Here is a 23806-nt window from a genome sequence, read left to right as displayed (position 1 = left end):
TGGAGATGATGGAATTTGAAGGCATGACAGGCATTCACACACAAAGGCTGTTCCAAGTAGAGAAAATAATATGAGCAAATAGACGGAGGCAGGAAAACACCTGACCTGTTTGAATATCCTCGAGTACTGAGATCTTCATAAGGATAATGGCTATTTCTGATTCACCTTCTAGTTCTGCATTGTACACAGCACACGGTATCTTACTCATTATGTAAACCCAACAAATACTTGTTGAATTGAACTACAGTTTTTACTTTATTCTTTACTATGGTTCCTAAGATCATCTTTCTCTGTGTCCTAACATGTTGAATCTTTGCTCTCACATATACATCTGCAGGAGAAAAAGTTAAATTTTGTAATTTCAATGACTATATACATTAGTTGGCTTTAAAAAGAAATTTAAAGCAAGTTTTATATCAGCAGGAAACAGCTTTTGCTATTGATCTAGTTTTACATTTCTTATATTGTATCTTTAGCAACTGTTGCTTTTTGGATGTAGAAAGAAAAATTTCTCCTCAGTTACTTGGTTAGCTTTTTGGGACAGGTAAAATGGTCATTAAAGCATCAGATAAACTAGTAGTAACCCCAACCACATATACTTTTGTTTAAATAAAAGCTAAGTGAAATTTGTACTGCTATGGTAATATAATAAATGAATAATAAGTTAATGTATGCAATAAATAAGAAATAAGACTCAGAAACTATAATATTGTACTTAAGAGACTTTCCCCCCTCCTTTTAGAAAGCAATAATATCTATGGAGAAGAGGCTGTGGGCACTAGAATTTTCTCAATTTTAGTTAACAAAATCCACCTAAAAATAAAACATATACTCATATGCAAAAAACAGTAAACTTACTTTCTTGATTTTTGACCTTTTAGTCAAAATGACTATAAAACATTCCTTGTCATAGTTTTGTTGGCTGGTTGATTTTTTGCCATTATTGCTAACATTAGAGCAGTAGGTTGTGTGTTAGTGAACTATTTATCTTATTTTGGTTAGTTTTTTAAAAGTCTCTTTCTGCCTTCTTTTATCTCTTGTGTTTACAATATTATAGTGTGAATTTAAGCACATATTTTATACATTTAACTTATTCAAGTAATATTTAATGAGTGCCTGCTCAGTGTCAGGCTGTTTCATAGGTGCTGTGGAGGCTGTAAAGATGAACACAATATTAATTCCTTGAGGTACTCATATTTCCTATAGATTCAGTTTTTTCTTCAGTATTAGGATAAAATTACTGTGATTTATCCGTACTGTTGTCTCTTTCAGAAATCCAACTTGCATTTGTGGGGTTGTTTTAGAGAAGTGAAGGGTAATGTAGAAGAGAATTTTACTCTGTGAAAAGCTAGCTTGCCTGACTGGGGTTGAGTACACGTGTCTCATTGCTCTTACCTAGCTTTCAGACCCAGAGTCCATGTCAATAATTGGATATCTCATTTACTCTCAGGAACTTGACTCTGTGCTTTCCCTGACTCTTCAGAACTTGACTCAGGTTTTATTTTTATTGAATTACAGCAGAGTCTTGAATCATTATAATGTTGACTAATATTAGATGTGGAAATTAAAAAAAATTAGTTTCCCTGTTTCTTAAAAGTGTGGTGTATTTCAAGAGTTTCTTACCATATTAAGTATTCAGAACTATGTATTTTTAAAAGTATTTTAAGTATTCAAAACTATGTATATGTGTGTGTGCACGTGTGTGTGTTTATATATATTTGCCTACTCAGTTTTCATTTTATTTAACCAATATGTAAATAATGATTGAATGTTCTAAAGGTCATACAATACCTAGTTTAGGTTTGGGTTTATTTTTATTTATAAAGATTGTTATTTTTAAAGTGAGATGTAAAAACAAGTTTCAACACTTTTCAGATCTTTCACATAAGAAAATTCTGCCACACATCCAGCCATATTCTTTTTGTACAAAGGTTACTATTTTGGAGGCTAGCTTTGGGAAGAATTAAATAGCTAGAGAGAACCAGAGTAAGGAATTTAAGGCTGGAGGTATTTTTAATTTTTTTTTTTTCAAAGCTTTAGAAAAGAATTTTTTAAGAACATTATTGATGGTCAAGCTAATAATAATTGCTTTTATTCAACTCATTTCTATGTTAGGCATGGTATTAAGCATTAAAAAGTATTATTTTACATATGAGAAAAATATTGTTGTCATTCCCATTTTAAAGTTTAGGAAATTTAGGATTAAAAAAGAAAGTAATTTGAGTTTACCCCACTGATAACTAGCAAAGGTGGGATTTGAATGCTCAAAGTCTGATGACTCCTGATCCTGATTACAGCAAGTCTCTACCTCTTTAAAGCCAGATAGATTTATTACTTTGGGTCCTTTTAATGTTTCAGCTTGTATTCCTATCCTTTATTTGCTTCTGATTTCGCTTAATGCCGTAAATGAAATTAAGAAGATATCTAAAGAAGTCCTTGATAATCAGTTGTAAAACATCCATGTGTTTTAAGAACATACCAGAAATTTATTCCTATATGTGTTGTTGAAATTGAGGGACATTATGACAAGCCACTGTGTTCCTTGTAACATGACTGTTTTCTGATTTGCAGGTTTTAAATGCACAGAGAGCAGGATACAAAGCAGCAATAGTTCACAATGTTGATTCTGATGACCTCATTAGCATGGGATCCAACGACAGTAAGTACAGGTATCACTTTTCTTCTCTCCTGTTTGACAGATTATTTGAAACTGAAAATTAACAGGATTTTTTTTCTTTCATTTTCTGTTTAAAAAGCAGAATTTCCTTTCTGTCAGATAATTCCCAATTCTTAACCCTCTTGGAACAATTTTATTCACAATGGAGGTGGAATTGACTTGTTTTTTTCTGAAGTTGTGTTTAACATATGTGTTTTATTTATTTATATATTGATAAAATCAAAAGGAAAACTAAAGCTTTAAAGATAAACTTGCTGAATTAAGAATGCCATAGAAAAAATTTTATGATTTATTTAGAAATTCACAACATTAAATTTTAAGATATCCAGAAATATTAAGTAGCTAATGTATTCTGGTGGAATTTCAAAGCCACATACTTGTGCTTTTTTATAGTAGATGGTTATTGATGTACATTGGCATGTCCATAGTTTTTCATGTAAAATGGGAATATCTTTCCTTACTCTCTACTAAATATTAGATTGTAGGGAAAATGAACCAATTTTAGTAAAATAAGTGGCTTTTATGAGACTGTGACTTTTAAGTTGTATGCTTCACTTAATGTAGTTTCTATCACTCAGGGCTCTATGGGTTTTATGAGAACCTTTCTAATTGCTACTAAGATGATTCACTGCCAACATTCATATTAGTAGATCTTTTATTTTTGTTTTCTTTAAGTACATAACCATAACATCTATTGCTACTGAATTCCATTGATTCATATATGCAAGGTAGAGATTAGCACAAAGAGTGGACATAAAGCTATGGGATGATATAGTACATTGGAATGTATTTAGGACTTTAAATAACTCGTCAATAGGAAATATTTTATATACCTTCACCAAAAAGTCTTTATAGCCTAAGACAGTGTTTGTTGCTGTTATTCGTCCTTCTTACCCCTAATATAATAAGGCAAAATTATAACATATAAAAAGTAAAACTTATTTATAAATTTCTTAGTTAATTCCTTTATATTTTAAATTGTTATTTTAATCTTCTAGCTGATTACATTTTCATGATTGTAGAATCCATGAAATACCCTTAAGAAGTTCTAGCATTTCAGGAACAGTTTGAACTGTGTGGGAATTATAGGACCAACCTGTTGAACAGAGTTTACTTGTCAAATAAACTGGTACTGTTGGTATTGCAAGTTTTTTTTTTTTTTTTCCTTTTTGTCTTTTTTCGTGACCGGCAACGGATCGCAACCCTCAGTGTTGCGCCCATACCGGACCGGGACCGGCCACAGGATCGCACCCCTCGGTGTTGCTCCCACCCCTTGCTCAGCCAGTGAGCGGCCGGTCTGTATGCGGGATCTGAACCCTCGGCGGGAGCGCCACCGCGCTTCCCCAAGCGGCGCACTATAGCAGTGCGCCACCGGGCCGGCCGGTACTGCACGTTTAACACATTTTTTTTTTCCTTTTTGTCTTTTTTCGTGACCGGCAACGGATCGCAACCCTCAGTGTTGCGCCCATACCGGACCGGGACCGGCCACAGGATCGCACCCCTCGGTGTTGCTCCCACCCCTTGCTCAGCCAGTGAGTGGCCGGTCTGTATGCGGGATCCGAACCCTCGGTGGGAGCGCCACCGCGCTTCCCCAAGCGGCGCACTATAGCAGTGCGCCACCGGGCCGGCCGGTACTGCAAGTTTAACACATTTTTCTTTTCCTTTACCTATCTACTGCCTTTTAAAAATATGTATATATATATTATCCCAGGTCAGTAACTTTTGTGATCTGTATACATTATTGGCAAAATGGAAAGCACAGATACTCTGGAAATAGGCCCGAATTCTAATTCAAGCTCCCACTTATATATTAGCTGTATAACCTTGAGCAAGTTACTTACCCTTTGTGTATTTTGCTGAAGGCCTGAGCCCAGAGTTTAGCAAACCCTCAAGACCTTCTCAAGGGCTAAATATGTTCTGGGTTGAACAAACTGATTATTTGCAAACTGTTCACTCTTTGGACATGTTGTCAATAAAAATTTTGCAAGCTGGAAGTTTCAGTTCCCTTTAGCACCTGTTTTGCCTTTGTAATACCATAAAACCTTTTTTGTGATAATCATGTCAGTTCCTAAGAAGAATGTGCTATATATTAAAAGTAGAACATAACCATATAATCCCACTGTTGCTATGGAAATGTTTCAACTGAGTTGTTATCTTTCAAAGATTGCTCAGACTTTTGATTCTTGACTTTACTGTTTGGATTACTTTGTGTGACATTTTGTTCCCTCCTTGCAAATGTTTGTGCGTTTAAGCTTTTCATATATCCAAAGACAAACGTTGTAAAGGTATTCACCACTTTCATCTTTGCTGTTACTTGGTAGAGGAAAGGAAAGCATGGATTTATCAAAAGGGGCTTATATCTACCTTCTTTTCAAGGCTTAGTCCTAGCTACAGGGAAGATTATTCTCCTAAGAGTGGAGATACTAATGTCTAGAAACAAAAGGAACTTTTAAAAGCCCATTGCTGCCAACACTTCACACAAGGAATGTGCCGATTTTTGTTTCAGTGAGGACAGAGAATGGGTTAACCCAGTGAGCCAATAACATTCTTTAACTTCAGGAGGCAGCAGAATGTGATGGGAAGAACACCAACTTTACAATTAGGAAATGTGGGTGTCTTACTCTGTTATTTGTTGCTTATAACAGAATACCCGAAATTGGGCAGTTTATAAAGAAATGAAATTCATTTCTTATGGCTCTGGAGGCTGGGAAATCCAAGGTTGAGGGTGCAGATCTGGTTAGGGCCTTCTTGCTGGTGGGAACTCTCTGCCAAGCAGGCAGTGCATGGTGAGGGGCTGAGTGTGCTAGTTCAGGTTTGTCTTCCTCCTCTTATAAAGCTACCAATCCACTCCCATGATAGCCCATTAATCCATTAAGCCATCAACCCATGAATGCATTAATTCATTCATGGTGAATTCATAAGAGGTGACCCAATCACCTCTTAAGGGCCCTACCTATCAATACTGCTACATTAGGGATTAAGTTTTGGAGGGGATAAACATTCAAACCCTAGAAGTGGGTTTATTCCAGATTAGTTGATATATGAAATAGCCTGTGTCTGTGGGAATTTCTAAGTCTATTATTTTCATCTATAAAAAGTATGAATAATTTTAATTTTTATTTGACTTGACAAGAATGTAAAGATCATATGAGAGAAAATGTATGAGAAAACTAATCCCATGGCAGAGTGGGAAGAACCTCGATAAGGAGTCAAAAGCTTCAAGTTTGGGTCCAGACTGTGCAAATTCTAATTGTATAACAGGGGAAGGTTATCAATATCTCTGGGTTTGTTTCTTCTTTTTGTCTTGCTTTCTTTCTACAACAAATATTTTTTGACAGTCTACTCTGCATCAAGCATTGTTTTAGGCACTGTGACTATAGCAGGGAATGATACAGTCAGAGGCTCTGCTTTAATACCATTTATTGAGGTAGTGTAGAGTATAGTAGTAAAGAGAGTGCTTTCTGTGTATTGCCTGCCAGGGTTTGAATCCCAGCACCACCACCTACTAGCTGTGTGGCCTTGAATATGTTACCTAACATATCTGTGCCTCAATTTTCTGATCTGTGAAATGAGGGATGATAATAGTCCTTACCTCATTGGGTTGCTGTGAGGATTGAATGGATTAAGACCTGTAAAGTATCTAGAGGACTCCCTCGTTCTTAGTAATCATTTAATGTTTGTTCAGCTATTATTATTATTGCTGTTATTTTATTATTATTATTATTACATACTAGGGTGGGAGAGAAGAAATGAACACATAATCATCAGATAGACATGCTATAAAGTGATGAGAAATGGTAGGATTATGGATATATTTTGTAGTTGACAGGATTTTATTTAGGGAGTAAAGGAAAGGGGGGAGTCAAGGATGATTCCAGGATATTTAGCCTGAGAAACTAGGTGAATGGTCAAACTACCTGCAGAGATGAGAAAGAGTAGACTTGATTGAGGGAAAAGACATTCAGAGTTCCATTTGAAAAACATTAAGTTTGAAACATCTATTAGGCAATCAAATGAAGATATTGAACAAGCAATGGATATATGAATTTGTAGAGGTTGGAACTAGCCATTCAAATTATAATTTATCTATGATATTATGATAATACTTGTTGGGAAAATAGAATAGTTTGGTCAGGGCGCTTGCTTTGGGTCCAGTTGGATGTGATTCAGCATTCTTTGTAAGCAAATTGTGCGTGTGTGTGAGTGTGTGTGTGTGTGTGTAGTTAGTGTGCATGCGTGCCAGTGTATCTTTTTAGTTTTGTTGCTATTCTTGTGTTCTTGAGAGAGAGAGAGGTAGAGAGGAGTTTTAGTGAAGCAGGCGGGTGGGCGTCTGCCTCAGGCATCTGCCCTGTGTGGGCATGCTTTCCAACCTATGGCTCCAAGGACCTTTTGGCCAGTTACCTAGCTCATAGACCTGCGTGTGACCCAACCTGGTATGTGAGGGGTCTGGGGACCCAGCCTGGCATGTGAAGGTTTTGTGACCCAGTCTGTGAATGGGCTTGAGGGGTCTGTGAGCGGGCTTGAATGCAGTATTTGTCTTTTTGAGCTTGACTTAACTTCACTTAACACAATGGTTTCTAGTTCCATTCATGTTGCTGCAAATGATAGGATGTCATTTTTTTTTGTACAGCTGAATAGTATTCCATTGTGTATACATACCACAGTTCTTTTATCCATTCATCCTTTGATGGGGATTTAGGTAGATTCCATCTCTTGGCTATTGTGAATAGTGTTGCAAGGAACTTGGGAGTGCAGGTATCTTTTTGGTATATTGATTTCATTTCCTTTGGGAAATTTCCCATTTCCCAGTAGTGGAATAGCTGGGTAGTAAGGTAGATGTATTTTTAGTTCTGTGAGGAAACTCCATACTGTTTTTCACAATGGCTGTACCAGTTTACGTTCCCACCAACAATGTAGGAGGTTCCCTTTTCTCCACATCCTCACCAGCATTTGTTATTTTCTGCCTTGTTGATAACGGCCGTTCTAACTGGGGTGACATGGTACCTCATTGTAGCTTTAATTTTTTTTCTTTCTAAAAATTTATCATTATTATTTTTTTTATATTCAAAGATGTTGTGGACCAGTGGGAGGGAGAAAGGTGAGGTGAGGGGGACGAAGGTGGGGGTGGGAAAGTGGGGCTGGCCCATGGCCAGCTCCTTCACTTGCCTGGTTGCAGAGGGCACGGGGGGGCGGGGGCATGGCTGAGGTCCTTGGCACTCCCCCACCCCAGCTTGGGAGCCTAGGGGACTTCTGGCAGCAGTGTGGTCATTGCTGGGGGCATGGCTGAGGCCCTTGGCTCTCCCCCAACCCTGGCTTGGGAGCCCAGGGGGTTTCTGTGGAGGCTTGGTTGTTGCTGGGTTGGATGGGACATCAGGGGGGTGGGGTGTATGTGGCTGAGGCTCTTGGGCCCCCCTTACTCTGGCTTGGGAGCCCAGTGGGCTTCTGCCTCTGTTAGATTGTATAGGTGTTCTTTGGTGGTGTTAGACCTTTATTAGTTAATATCAGACCTTTGTCTCTGATATTTAGGTATTTTGTGTTTTCTTTCAGTTCTGTGTTGGATTATTAGCCACCCCCACCACTTAAACTCTGCACTGGAACTAATTTCTTGTCCTTTGCTTACTTCTAAAATGGGGGAACTTCCTGTGGGGACCAGCCCTGTGGTTGAGCTAAATTGCTGCTTTGCTGCTGATTCCCTGGGGAAACTTTTTATGCAGCTCAAGTTTTAATTGTTGACCTTTTAAGTACTTCCAGGTCTTGTGAGGTCTGATACACCTGGGTTGTGAGGGAACTCTGGTCTGGGCCTAAGTCTTTTCAGCAAACCACACCTCCTGCAGTTCTATATTCCTGACCAGTCTACACCGAGATGGCCTATGCTGATTGGAGGGTGAATCAGCTGTCCATGATATGCCTCAGTGTTCCCCCAGTGGGCATGTCTCCCTCACCACCTGCACTCCAAACATTTCCTATGGGGCAGGCCATACACTGGTCCCTTGCAATGTCTCACTGACCTTTGAGTGGATTTTTGTTTCAGTTGCATGTGGCCCCTCGCTCCTAGGTGTGTCCATGGGAACCCTTTCAGTGTCTTGCTGGCCTGGGGGCCACCAAGGGTCTCCTCTTCCCTGCAGTCTCCAAGCAACTTCACAGAAAGGGCACAGCTGCAGTTTTTGCCAGCTGTTGGCCCCTGTGCTCACCAGGGCCAGCCTTGAAGTGGCCAGGGCTCAAAATGGTCAGAGAGGTCCCTTCTTTCTTTATTGTGGCTTATCCTGTGTTCATGAACTCCATAGGTCTCTCCTCCTCCTTCCCTGAGCTCTAGAAGCCCCAGCTTGGTAGTCTTTGCTTTTAATTGTTGTGAATTGGTGAATTGTGGGAGACAGTGATGCTGGGGTCCATCTCTTCTGCCATCTTAATTACAAAATTCTTATTTCCAGAATAAAATCTGATGTCATATATATAATCAAATTGAGATAGGAAATGCTCAGTTCCCCTGGGATAGGATTTCAGGCAACTCCCCTGGGACTCAAGCCACTCTCCTAGGACTCAAGTTCCACCTCTGAGTCGTAAGCTATGGGTGGCCTGTGGCACCTATTTTGGCACCAGCATGTGGAGATTGAGATGGCAGCAGGCAGACTTATGGAGTCTCACTCTCATGTGGCTTTAATTTGCATTTCCCTGATGATTAGTGATTTTGAGCATTTTTTCATGTGCTTGTTGCCCATTTGTATGTCTTCTTTTGAGAAATGTCTGTTCAGATCCTTTTGCCCATTTTTTAACTGGGCTGTTTGTGTTTTTCCTATTGAGTTGTTTGAGCTCCTTATATATTCTGGATATTAGCCCCTTGTCTGACATGTAGTTTGCAATCACTTTCCCCTATTCTGTAGGTTGTTTCTTCATTTTATTGATAGTGTCCTTTGCTGTGCAGAAGCTTTTTCTTTTTTGATGTAGTCTCATTTGTGTATTTTTGCTTTAGTTGCCTGTGCCTTTGTAGTTTTGCTCAAAAAAGTGCTGCCCACTTTCGTATGGTGTAGTGTTTCTTCTATATTTTCTTCCAGTGGTTTTGTAGTTTTGGGTTTTAGATTTATGTCTTTAATCCATTTTGAAATGATTTTTGTGGTATGAGATAGGGGTCTAGTTTCAATCTTCTGCGTGTGGATATCCAGTTTTCCCAGCACCATTTAAAAGAGGTTGTGCTTTCCCTACTGCATACTCTTGACACCTTTGTCAAAAATCAGTTGGCTGTTTAAGTGCGTGGGTTTATTTCTGGGCTCTCTACTCTGTTCCATGGGTCTATTTGTTTGTTTTTATGCCAGTACCATGCTGTTTTGGTTACTATAGCTTTATAGTATATTTTGAAGTCAGGATGTGTGATGCCTCCAACTTAGTTCTTTTTGTTCAAGATTGCTTTAGTTATAAGGGATTCCATACAAATTTTAAGATTGTTTTACTTATTTCTGTGAAGAATGTTATTGGTATTTTGATATGAATTGCATTGAATATGTAGATTGCTTTGGGTAATATAGACATTTTGATGATGTAAATTCTTCCAATCCAAGAACACAGGATATCTTTCCATTTATTTGTGTCCAGTTCAGTTTTTTCACTGATGTTTTCTAGTTTTCACTGTACAGGTCTTTCATCTTCTTGGTTAAACTTGCTTCTAGGTATTTCTTTTCTATTCTTTTGTTGGTAGCTATTGTGAATGGGATTACTTTCATAATTTCTTCTTCAGCTATTTTACTATGGGCATATAGGAAGGCTATTGGTTTTTGTATCCTGCCACTATACTGAATTAATTTATTCTAGTAATTTTTTGGTTGAGTCTTTAGGTTTTCTATGTATATGATCATGTCATCTTTAAGTAGGGATAGTTTGACTTCCACCTTTCTGATTTGGTTGCCCTTTGTTGCTTTCTCTTGCTTTATTGCGTTGGCTAAAACTTCCAGTACCACGTTCAATAAGAGTGGGGAACGTGGGCTTCTTTGTCCTGTTCCAAATCTTAGAGGAAAAGCCTACAGTTTTTGTTCTTTCAGTATGATACTAGCTGTGGGTTTGTCATATATAGCCTTTATAGTGTTGAGGTACATTTCTTCTACACCTAATTTGTTGAGTGTTTTTATTGTGAAGGGGTGTTGGATTTTACAAATGCTTTTCCTTCATCTATTGAAATGATCATATGGCTTTTCCCTTCATTCTGTTGATACGATGTATCATGTTTGTTGATTTGTGCATGTTGAACCATCTTTGCATCTCTGGGATGAATCCTGCTTGATCATGATGAATGATATTTTTAATGTGTTGTTGGATTCTGTTTGCTAGTATTTTATTGAGGATTTTTGCATCTGTGTTAATTAGGGATATTGGTCTCTAGTATTCTTTTTTTGTTGTCTTTTTCTGGTTTTGGTATGAGGTTAATGTTAGCCTTGTAGAATGAGTTTGGAAGTATTTCTTCAATTTTTTTGAGGAGTTTGAGAAGGCTTTGTATTCTTTAAATGTTTGGTTGAATTCAGCAGTGAAGCCATCTGGTTCTGAGGTTTTGTTTGCTGGAGACTTTTTATTACTGTTTCAATCTCATTGCTTTTTATTGGTCTGTATAGGTTTTCTAGTTCTTTATGATTCAACCTTGGTAAGTTGTATATGTCCAGGAACTTATCCATTTCTTCTAGTTTTTCCAGTTTGTTCACTTATAGTTTATTCATAGTAGTCTTTTATGAGCCTTTGTATTTCTGTCATATCAGTTGTAATGTCTCCTTTTCATTTCTGAAATTATTTGAGTTTTCTCTTTTTTTTTGGTCATTATTCTAGCTAAAGGTTTATCAATTTTGTTTATCTTTTCCCAAAACCAGCTCTTTATTTAATCAATCTTTTGTATTTTTTTTTAATCTCTAATTCATTCATTTATTTTTTGATCTTGGTTATTTCTGTTCTTCTGCCAATTTTGGGTTTGGTTTGTTCTTATTTTCCTAGCACCTTGAAGTTTAACATTAGATTGTTTCTTTGGAGTCTTTCTTCTTTTTTGACCTAGGCATTTATTTTTGTAAACTTTACTTTTAGAACTGCTTTTGCTGTATCCCATTGGTTCTGGCAAGTAGTGTTTTCATTTTCATTTATCTCAAGGAATTTTTTTTTTTCCCTCCAGGAATTTTTAAATTTCCTTCTTGATTTCTTCTTTGATGCATTTGTTGTTTAGGAGCATATTGTTTATATATCTCTGTATTCATATGGTTTCTAGTGTCCCTTTTGTCCTTGATTTCTAGTTTTATTCCATTGTGGTCAGACAAAGTAGTTGATATTATTTTGATTTTTAAAAATTTATTGAGAATTTTGTTTACCCAACATATGGGCTGTTATAGAGAATGTTGCCTATGTTCCTGAGAAGAATGTGTATTCTGCAGCTGCTGGATGAAATGTTTTGTAAATGTCTGTTAGGTCAAGTCAGCCTATAATAGAGATTAATTCTGATGTTTCCTGGCTAATTTTCTGTCTGCATAATCTGTCCTTTGCTGAATGTGGGGTGTTAAAGTCACCAACTATTATTGCATTGGAGTCAATCTCTTCCATCATGTCCATTATTAATTATTTTATTTAATTGGGTGCTCTGGAGTTGTGTGCATGTATATTTAGAATTTTTATATCCTCTTGTTGAATTGATCCCTTTATCATTATATAATGACCTTTCTTATCTTTTTTTTACTTTCCGTGGCTTGAAGTTTATTTTATCATATAAAAGTATAGCCACTCCTGATCTTTTTTGGTTCCCATTTGCATGAAATATCTTATTCCATCCCTTCTATTTCAGCTGGTGTGTGTTTTTACTGGTTAGGTGATTTTTCTTGTAGGTGGCATATTGTTGGTTCTTGTCTTATAATTATTCAGCCACTCTCTGTTTTTTAATTGAGGCATTTAATCTGTTTATATTTAGGTTATTATTGGTATTTAGGGACTTGTTACTGCTGTTTTGCTATTTTTTTCTGGTTGTCTTTTGAATTCTTTTTTCCTTTTTTTGGTCTTACCACCTTCTCTTGTAGTTAAGTGTTTTTTTCTAGCTTAAGTTTTGCTTCCTTAATATATATTTTTAGTATGTCTGTTCTAAGTTTTTGTGTTATGGTTATCATGAGGCTTGTTATAATTATAACAAATTATTTTAGACTAATTACAACTTAACTTTGATTTCTAAGAAAAAAGAAAAATCCAAAGTCATCTCTGTGCTTTGGCATTATCCGTACCCCCGACTTTTTAACAATTTGTTTCACAGTACATCTTTTAATATTGACCTTCTCCTATACAGCTGTTTTATATGTTAGTGGAACATCCTGTATATTGTGGTTACATAACTGTATATATTTGTAAAAACTTACAGAACTGTTTATTACTTCAAATAAAATATTTGTCTTTGGGTGCAAGGATTGTGGTTGTATTTTGTTTTGTTTTCTTTACCCCCCCCCTTTTGAAATACATAACACATACGGATTATTTTTTTAAATGTAGAACAATGTTATTTTGACAACTATAACAAAAGAAAATAAGTGGACTTTCTCTACAGCTGAATCTGTTGAATTAACTCACAGCTAATAATAAGGCTGATTTTTCTATTAGTAACATTAAGAGAATTGTTTTTATTTCTATTCCTGAGTAATGGGTAATTTTTGCAAAATTCTTTTTTGGTGGCATTTGATTTTGGTTTTGAATATGGGTAAAAGATTCAAATTTTTTAAAGACACCAATGAAAACACAGAGCTTTACCATGAACTCCAACTTTAAGAGGAAGTAGAAATTTACCCAGCTTTTCTATCCCATGCCCTTTATGAACGTCTGTCAGCCTTTCACTCTGGAAAGCCAGAGATGGGTGGTGGTATTTTTTAGACCTTTGTAAAGTGGTCTTTTCTTACATTCTCTGGCTTACACCTCTCCTGGAAAATGGGTATGTAAGAGAAATTTTTTCTCTTTCTCATTTAGGAATTAAGTTATGTGTGGGAAGAAAACCTAAAATGTTTTCCTCTTCTTCCTTCTCTAACAGTTAGAGTTATGCCTATAGAGGAATAAATCAAATGCAAATATTAAAAATAAAAATTATGTCTTAATTTTATAGGACTTGTATTGAGATAATTAAGCAAAGTAATATATATTTAGTTTTGTTATTGTAAATGTTACAGTGTTTCTCAGCCACTTTGATGATAAGTTTAAATCTGCAATCTGGAAAATCAGCCAATAGAAAATTAAATTTGATTGTAATTTTTTCTAGTTACATTTGCTGTTATTATGAAGAAAGTTAAGTTGATTGTACACTAAGTATGGCTTTTAAGAATAATTTTATTATTCTTTTTACAGTTAATGTGTTAAAGAAAATTGACATTCCTTCTGTCTTTATTGGTGAATCATCAGCTAATTCCCTGAAAAGTGAATTCACGTACGAAAAAGGGTAAGTAATGAATATAAAAAATATATGGTAAGGTAGAATTATATGATATTAGTTGTAAACAAGATTATGTTTTAGATCAACTCTGTTGTGCTAAATTATCTTTTTTTAAGTCATTATGACTTTAAGACTTGGTGTATTGTGCTATTTCTTCTGTGTATGATTCCTATGTTGGAAATATATTAATGTCAGAGAGAGTAAGTCACTCATGTTGCTAAAAAGATAACAAAACTTTCCATTTTATGGTTTAATCAAACCACTGAATTTAAAAACAATGCAATTTACATTTATATTACATTTTCTATTAACAAATGTTTGTATTTTATTAAAAATAAATTTGTTATTTTATAAACAGTCCAAAACATAGTGTATTAAGTGACCAACTTTTACAAAGACAAAAAGTCAATTTTCAAGGTTGAAAAGTTTGATTTGGAATAAAAACTTCTATATGGATCTTCCCCCCGCAAAATGTCATTATAAAGGTAACATATAGACTAAAATTAACTTAAGGCACAGCTGTCTCATCTAATATGGAACACAGTGCAATGAACACTTTAGAGCTTCTGTCATGAAACAGATCCCCAAAACATAGTTGGCAGGAGCAGACTTTTGGCTAATAGGAATAGTAAGAAAAATATTAATAATATGAGCAACTAATATTTATTGAGCATTTAGCAAGTACCTGGTACTCATGAAAGCAAGACTTCTACATTTCTCATCCATTTAATTCTCACAACAACTCTGTAGAGGTGGTTGTTATCACTTATTATCTACATTTGCCAAAAGAGGAAACTGGCACAATGAAATCCAATTCTAATTATTTAAGGAGAAAATCCATGAATATTTGAGTTTGAAAATGTATAAAAAGAAGAGGGCAAAGTTTCTCGTTTACTGTTTTTGTCATCTCCCTCATATAGTATTGATATTTAAAATACTGTTCACATATACCGAGATCATCTCATCCGAAATGATATTTCCTAATAACTTAATGTTTATTATGTTAGGAATATCATTTTGGGTTTTGTATCAAAAATAGTTATGCAAGGGTATTTTGTCAGCCATGTTTAGATAGTCAACAGAAGGGAGAACTAATACTTGATCTTACCTTAATCTTATTCCCTCATTTAGAAAAATTCTATATCTTAATATGTATTTTAAAGAGTATTTCATGTTTTTAATTATAAAATGTTAGAGTAGTGCATACATGCTGGTAAAATATGGAAAAATTCAGAAATATAAAATATTTAAAGTGGAAGTCCCTATCGATGCTATTCCCCAGCAACAGCTGTAGTTTTAAAAAGAGCCTTTAGGTTTCCTTCATATTTGATTTCTCACTTTAAGTAATGGTAACGTGCTCATAAAATGGAACCATACGATACGTAATATTTTGTAATTTGCTTTATTTGCTTAATATTTAGTCCCTTTCCATGTTAATACAAGACCACAAAATCCCTGATCCCACTTTTTGAGGACAAATGTATTGAGGAATTGGAAAATTTTGGGCATTTTAAAAGTTAAGTAACATTCCAAATAGGATTTGAGGGAGTATCTCATTATCAAACAAATAAATGTATCTGCAATGAATGTATGAGTATATTCTCATGTCAGTTCATTTCAAATAGACTGAAGTGAATTTTTTTTTTAAAGTTCTTTAGCTTTCAGAATTGTGCATAAGGGATTGTAGATATCTATCTATCTATCTCTCTATCTATCCATATATATATATCTGCCCACTCTGTCTACCTATTTATCTGTTATCTGTCTATCTACCTACTCCACCCTCAGGCCCCCTTTCGTTCTTTCAGTGGACAGAGCTAAGAAGTACATGTTCTTTAAAGATACAATAAATCATGAGAGCATACTGTTGCTTCCAATTTGAATTCAAGACAACAGGATTTTTACTTCCTTGATCTTAAAACTGTATTTTTCTATGCTGGAAGACACCAACATAATAATTTATTTATTCATTTATACAATACACACACAACAGACTCAGAAGAATAATATCAATGGTACTATCAAAATTTTTAAAAAACAGTTCTTTCTCTTCTTAGGCTATATCATAATAGCTATGTAAAATTTTTATTTTGTTTTAAAGACATGTGAAATATTCTTCTGTGTGCTGATGCTATCATCTGGAAACACAGGTCTATTTGATTCATTTGCTTTAAGATTTTAGGGATTGTTCCCCTTCCCCCCAGTTGTGACTTTTATAATTACATACAAACTTAAAGTTAAACTCAACAAAACAGTGTATATTCAAAGAAGTCAACATTCTAATTATCATCCATCCTGTCTATCCTGTTCCTATTCTTAACTTATAAGTAACAATTTTTTTAAAAAGATTTTAGTTTTTTCTTTGATTTATTAAATTTAAAAAATTGTAGGCAAATATATATCTCTTTTCCCCCATATCCCACCCTCATTACATAAACACTTTCACATCCTGCTTTTGACTTAACAGTATATCCTGGAGATCACACCATATGAGTAGATAGAGATATTCTTCAGTACTTTTTAAAGCTGTATAGAACTCTATTTTGTGGATGTGCCAGTTTAATCAGCCAGTTACCCACTGATGGAGATTTGAATTGTTTACTTTCTTTTGCTATTATAAATATTGCTGTAGTGAATAACCATATGTATGAGTCTTACTTTTTTGCCAGTGTACATCTATTTTGGAATAGATTCCTGGAAGTGGAATTGCTAGCTCAGAGGTTGAATGTATATGTAGTTTTGCTAAATATTGTCAAATTTCCATCCATAAGTGTTGTGCCAGCAATATACGAATATGGGAATGTCTCTTTTACCACTGCCTCACCAACAAAGTGTATGTTGTCAGATTTTTGTATTTTTGCTTATTGGATAGGTGAGAAATGGTATCCTGTATAGTTTCACTGTTTATTTCTCTTATAACAAGCAAATTTGAGCATTTTTTCTTATGTTTAAGAGTATTTGCATTGTGTTTTCCACGAACTGTTTGGCTCATTTTTCCTATTATGTTGTTGGTCATTTTCTTTCCTTTTTAGAAGTTCTGTATTACATATGTTAGCCACTTGTTTGTGATAGATTACAAGTGTGTTTTTGTATTTCAACATTCTAATTTTACTTATGGTATTTTTTTTTTAATGTAATCAATTATATTAGCTTTTTATTTTGGGCTTCTGGTCTTCTTGAGTCTTAAAGTTTTCCCCACTCCTACATTATAGAGGAATTCACCCACATTTATACTTTTATGGTTTCACTTTTAACATTAAATCTCTGGCTCATTTGTAACTTATTGTATAGATGGCTTGAGGAATATATTCATTCATATCTTTTTCCAAATAGCCATCTAGTTATCCCAGTACTACTTCTTAAAATGATCATCTCTCTACCCTATTTAAGATGCTGCTATATTTCTATGCATAATTGAGTTTTTTTGTTCATTATCATTTGTCTGCCAATACATGCTATTTTTCATAATAGCGTTTTGTAATATGCACCAGTGTCTGACAGGGCTGGCCATTTCCCCACACCCATTCCTCTTTTTCAGGTTTTTTAAGTTATTCTTTATTGTTTATTCTTCCAAATGAATTTTTTTTTGGAGCTCTATTGGGATATATTTCATATACCATAAAATTTACCCATGTAAAATATGCAGTTTGGTGATTTTAGTATATTTTCAGAGTTGTGCATCATCACATTATAGTTTTAGAACTTTTTCAACAATTCAAATAGAAACTCTCTACATATTTGTAATCACTCTCTATTACCCGCTCCCTCTTCACCTATCTAGCCCCAAGCAATCTCTAACCTACTTTCTGTCTCTGTGGATTTGTCTGTTCTGGTAATTTCACATAAATGAAATCATATAATATGTGGTCTTTTGTGATTGGCTTTTTTCACTTAGCATAATTGTTTTCAAGGTTCATTATAGCATGTATTGGTACTTTATTTTTTATTGCTGAATAATATTACATTGTATGGATATATACCACATTTGTTATCCATTCATCAGTTGATGGACATTTAGCACGTTTCCACATTTTGGCTATTATCAATAATGCTGCTGTAAACATTTGTGTACAAGATTTTATGTGTGCATATGTTTTATTTCTCTTGGGTATATTCCTAGAATGGGAATAGCTGGGTTATATGGTAACTCTGTGTTTAGCTTTTTGAGGAAATGCCAGAGGTTTGTCCAAAGTGCCTACATCATTTTATATTCCTCCCCTTGATGTATGAGGGTTCCAATTTTCTCTTCCAAAGGAATGTGATAATCAACTTGTCTAGCTCCAGAAAAACCTAGTGATGTTTTTATTGGTATTACCTTATATTTACAAACTAATTTAGAGAGAATTGATATTTTTAGGATAAGTATCCTTATTTAAGAACCTGGTATATCCTTTTGTTTGTTCAATTCTGCTTTTATGTACTCAGGAATTTAGTTTTTTAGTTCAAAATCTATGTGAGAAAAACATTTCTTCTTAAATTCATTCCTAGCTATTTTATTGTTTGCTGTCGTAAGTGGGGTCTTCTTTTTCATTACATCTAGTAAGTGGTTTTTATTTGTGTATATGAAAGCTCACTTTTATATGTTATTATAACCTGCAATTTGACTAAATTCTCTTACTGTTGGTGGTAATTTTTCCATTACAAATTGGAATAGTTTTATCTTTTCCCTTCTAATTCTTATGTTTCTGATTGCTTTCTCTTATTTAATTGCATTGTTAATACCTTCAACACTGCGTTAAATACTAGTGGAGATAGCAGGCATCATTGTCTTTTTCCTCTGGTTAGTGAGAAAGCTTCTTGTTTCTTCTTTTAGTAAGATTCTGGCTTTTTATCATATTAGAGAGTATCCATCAATTGCTGTTTTACTGTAGGTCACTCTTTTTAGCTACTGTTCATTCTTTTAACTACTGCTAAAAAGTATAGGATAGTAGTTCATTATTTAGATATACCTCAGTTTACCTAATCAGTAAAGCCTCTGGCTGTAAGCATAGCCTTTAGAGTCAGAGGTGTGTGGATTCAAATCCTGGCTTCCCTTACTTCTTAGCTTTGTGACCTTCAACAAAAATTTTATCATCTCTAGGTCTTAGTCTCCCTACTTTTAAAAATAGGAAAGAAGGAAGGCAGGGAGGATTAAGCACATTAATAAAATTCTTAGAATGCCTGGTACATAGTCAATGCTTCATAAATGTTAACTCTTATCCTCATTCCAATTTTTGTCCACCACAGGGAGTGCTATAATAATATCCTTGACCATACATTATGTGCAGTTGTACAAATGTTTCTTTAGTAAAAACACCTGAAAATGGAATTTCTAGATTAAGTATAAACAGTCTTAAATTTCAGTAAACAATTGTCATATTGCCTTTCAAAAAAGGTGAACCAATTATGTTTCCACCAACATTTTTAGGAAAGCCAGCGTTTTCCCCTACTTCTGCCAACATTGTATATATTATCAGTCTTTAATTTCCTGACTGTCTGATAGAAGAAAACTCATTGGTCAAACTAGCATTTCTTTATTCATAGGGAACATTTTTTTAAATTGTCTGGTGTCCTGTATCCATTTTGGTCTTTTAAACACTTGAACTCTAGGAGCATTTTGTAACTTTTTTCTAGGAAAAATAAATTACTGGATGACATAAAACTTTTGCAAGTTGTGGGCAGAAAAAGGATTGTTTTTGATCACAGTGAGTAGTGAGGTACGCTGGAGAGATTGCTACGGCGTGCCCTTTAGGAGGTCATTTAATCTTCATTACCAATTTTCTCTTTCCAAAATGAAGAGTCAGAACAAAGAACCTTGAGGTTCCTTTCAGCTCTAAGATCTCCATATTCTCTCTCATGGTTAAGGACTACGTTTTTTAAAAATTTCATTCCTAGCACTCACTTGTGCTTCTTCAGGATTCCTCAACAAGACAGAGCAGTGTATTGGCGACAAAAGAGGGTGTTCCAAAAATGGGAATCCAGGGCTGAGCACTGGGCCTGTCTAGTAAGAGATGTAGGATGTTTGATGAGGCAGCTGTGAGCTTTGTCTTTAAGGGTCAAGTTCAACCAAGTAGTCAGCTGAAATACTGGGGTATCCAACAGTTGGGCTGATCACAGTTAGTTACCTGGGAAATTGGTCTGTCCATTAGGCCTCAGTAGTTTGGTTGGTGGCGATTGGATGTCAGGAAGAACAGACAAGAATGCAAGATTTCATGTGTCAGTGGAGGGACTGGGAAATTAGACAGGTTGTTATTATAATGTTTAGACTTATACACCTGGTTTGAAATTAGCCTGGGAACTCATACAGAAGAGAATAAGACCCTATGTCCTGGACTACTTAGGACTCTGCTTCAATGATCATGTCTTAGTTGCAGAACTCCTGGGGTATATACTGTGTTTAGTGGTGGACTTGGGACAGTGTGGTAAGGTACTTACGAAAGCTGTTTAAATATCTTCTTCCTCAAATACAAAATAATCTGTGACTAGGATGACGATGAGTCTGCAGGCTGAACTGTGGGAATGCTGGGCAGACACAGCAAATAGAAATGAAGCCAGAGGACTGATATTCTGTTGTAGTTCTTCACTTTATATCATCACTATAACCACCTCTACCATTAGCAATTTGGTTAAGAAAAAGCAGTATCTTCAGTGTATATTGAGCTTTTGATTCAAGATCCTTAAAACGTTCTAGGACTGATATTCTGTTGTAGTTCTTCACTTTATATCATCACTATAACCACCTCTACCATTAGTAATTTGGTTAAGAAAAAGCAGTATCTTCAGTGTATATTGAGCTTTTGATTCAAGATCCTTAAAACGTTCTGTCAATTGTAGACCCTTAAAAATCCTCACAATATATTGTGACAGTAAACTAAAATGATTTGAGATATTTCAGGAAAGCGTTAATAGGACACGAAGAACATTAAGTTCAGAACCCAGATCTATGAATCCTAACATAGTGCTTATTGGAAAATTCGGGAATTGATTCCATTTCTGTAGTTACAAACACACAGGAAGTTTCTAGTTAAGTGTCATATTTCTGGTCTATTGGGACTTCCTGATTTCTTATTTTAGTTTGCATCTTCTCACCTAGCAGTTCTTTCATTTCTGAGCAACACTGGGGCTTGTCTCATAGAATGGTATTTATTTATCTCATCCAGGCGAAATGTGCCTTAGAAAGTCATAAACATAATAAAAAAATAGAAGAGGTGTAAGCTTTCCTCCTGCTGAGATATTAAGAAACTACAATGGGTTAAATTTAAGATACGCAGTTGTCTGGCTTCTAAACCCCAACAATGTTAGTTTATAGCAGGTTGGCGAGTGTGGGGTAGGGAGGTTGCAGAAGATTAGTGTCTCATAGAAAGGTTTTTATACTTAAAAGTGGTACCACTAACTTAGGGCAATTTCATAGGGTTTAGGTAGAAAAGGGACATATTTACAGAGCTGGCCTCATGCTGGAAGAAATGGTATCAAATAGAGTAGTCTAGGCCTGTTGCTGCTGATTTTCTAATTTTTTACTGATAATACATCAGACACTTTAGTATTTTATGCAAAGCTACAAAAATGAATGTAGAAGCTGTTGTCGTCCCACATTCTGCTGGAGGGTGATTGAAGTAAAAAGCTACTTGTATTCTAGCAATCCTAGCAGATTTAGCAAAGTATTAAAGTTATTGGGGGGGAAATTTCTGGTATTATCTTTTTTGTTTCTTTTTGTTTTTGGTGAAACTTGATAGAGCTCCTTGGATGTATGATAAATAATAGTATGAAGATTTAAAAGCAGGCTTGGAAGAGAAATAGTTTGTTTTTATGTTATTTTTCTTAAGCACTGTGGTGTTCTGAGCACCTCGTATGAGGAAAGGCATCATGTTTTTATCTGAGAATTGTTTTGCATTGAAACCTTGTGTTATGAAGTACCTGGTTTCACTGCCTGGAAATAGCCCAGCAGTGGTTAACAGGGTAGTGTTGCTGGCACCATACTAGTCTAGTAGCACAGTGGACCCAATGGAGAGATCAGTCATTTTACAGAACATTATACAGACTTTTCCCTAGACTAAAATTTTTGAGGCACGCTTTTGATGCCATGTAAAATTTTCTCATGCAGCTCAAATAGTGTGCTTATTCTGGTCCCAGTTTTATTTCATGGGTCCCTGTCAATTTTTGTAATAGTAACATCACAGTAAGTAATAACTTGGTTAGTAACAAAGGGAAATAAGGCATGTAACATTTCCTGTTCCCCATCCCCACAGTACACACTTTTCTGTAATTTTTTCAATCAAGCAGTGGAGAAGGTAGGAATAGAGAGGAAGCCACAACTCTTGTGAATTCCTTCACCAGTTTTTCATTCCATATCTCGCAGGTGAATGTAGTGTACAGGGACTATGTCCATTATACCTGGTACAACAGGTACATGTAAAGCAGATAGGGAGGAAGGAGTATAATTTTTATCAACAGTGGCTCTAGAGTTTTTCTATAAGGAGGAACTGATGAACAGTAATTTGGTTGAGGTAGGGGTTCTTGTTGACATGGTACCCAAGGCTCTACCATTGTTTTTTATGGTGGTTTTGCATACAAAATATAACGTTTGTCTACATTATTAAATTCAGTAAATAACTTCTCTCCAGGATAGGCACAGTAAGTATTGATTGGCTAATTTCCTTTACCCAGTTTAAGAGCTTTTTAAAATTATGTAGGCAAGTTATTTTTTAAAATATGTAAAATAGACTTAAAGATGTAAAAAGCATCCCTTAAATTATCGGAAATCATTTATTAAAAGATGAGATGTGTATGGTGTGTTGAATTGTAATATTTATATGTCTTTTTAAAAAAATATTTTTCCTCGTTTTTAATTAACATAATTTGACAACTTTTTCTTCTAGGGGCCACGTTATCTTAGTTCCAGAATTCAGTCTTCCTCTGGAATACTACCTGATCCCCTTCCTCATCATTGTGGGCATCTGTCTCATCTTGATAGTCATTTTCATGGTAGGTAAATTGACTTCTAATAATTTTTAAAAACTAGCATGGATGGGGGCTGGCCCGGTGGCGCACTGGATAAGTGCGCCGCTTGGGAAGCGCGGCGGCACTCCCGCCCGAGGGTTCGGATCCCACATACAGACCGGTTCCCGCTCACTGGCTGAGCGAGGCGTGGGAGCAGCACCGAGGGTTGCAATCCCGTTGCTGGTCACCGGACCGCTACGGGGGCAACACTGAGGGTTGCGATCCGTTGCCGGACACGGAAAAAGATAAAAGACAAAAAAAAAAAAAAAACTAGCATGGATGGATATAAAAAACATTGTATTGAGTGAGAGAAGACTGACATAGAAGAGTTCATATTGTATGAGTTCATTTAGATGAAGTTCTAGAAAAGGCAAAGATAATCTGAGTGGAAAAAAAATTAGAATGGTAATTGCTTCTGGGGGTTGTGGAGGGATGAGGGATTTATTGATAAGCGTATGAGGGAAGTTTCTGGGTGTCAGAGTTATGTTCTCTATCATGATAAAGGTTTGGGTTGCACAAATGTATGGCATTTGTGTGAATCCACCAAATTGTATACTTGAGTTCTGTGCATTTCATTGCATGTAAGTTTTACCTCAAAAGAACTTGTAAATGATACTGAACTCTCAGTAATGATATACATGCTGAAGTATTTTGGGGGAAGTATAGTCATACTTGCAGTTTACTTTGAAAAGCATTGTAAAAAATTAGTAAGAAAAAAGTAGGATGTATTGATGGGTAGATAGAGA

General features: G+C 35.5%; 1 protein-coding gene across 2 annotated transcripts in view; it reads left to right on the top strand.

The window, feature by feature from the left end:
* The first annotated feature begins 2531 nt into the window (after window positions 1-2531).
* The window catches only part of LOC103608772 (E3 ubiquitin-protein ligase RNF13), a 53908-nt gene continuing 32633 nt past the window's right edge, over window positions 2532-23806 (top strand). The window contains exons 1-3 of one of the 2 annotated variants that reach the window (XM_008593171.1): window positions 2532-2659; window positions 14000-14090; window positions 22940-23045. In XM_008593171.1, coding sequence (XP_008591393.1) covers window positions 2644-2659; window positions 14000-14090; window positions 22940-23045 — 213 coding nt within the window. In that variant the 5' untranslated portion in view covers window positions 2532-2643. Of the gene's footprint in view, window positions 2670-13999; window positions 14091-22939; window positions 23046-23806 lie in introns of both variants that reach the window. The other variant, XM_008593170.1, reaches the window with a different exon arrangement.

The sequence above is a fragment of the Galeopterus variegatus genome, unplaced genomic scaffold, assembly GCF_000696425.1.
Source record: "Galeopterus variegatus unplaced genomic scaffold, G_variegatus-3.0.2 Scaffold8816, whole genome shotgun sequence".
Taxonomy (NCBI): domain Eukaryota; kingdom Metazoa; phylum Chordata; class Mammalia; order Dermoptera; family Cynocephalidae; genus Galeopterus; species Galeopterus variegatus.
This window is presented reverse-complemented; position numbering and strand designations above follow the sequence as displayed.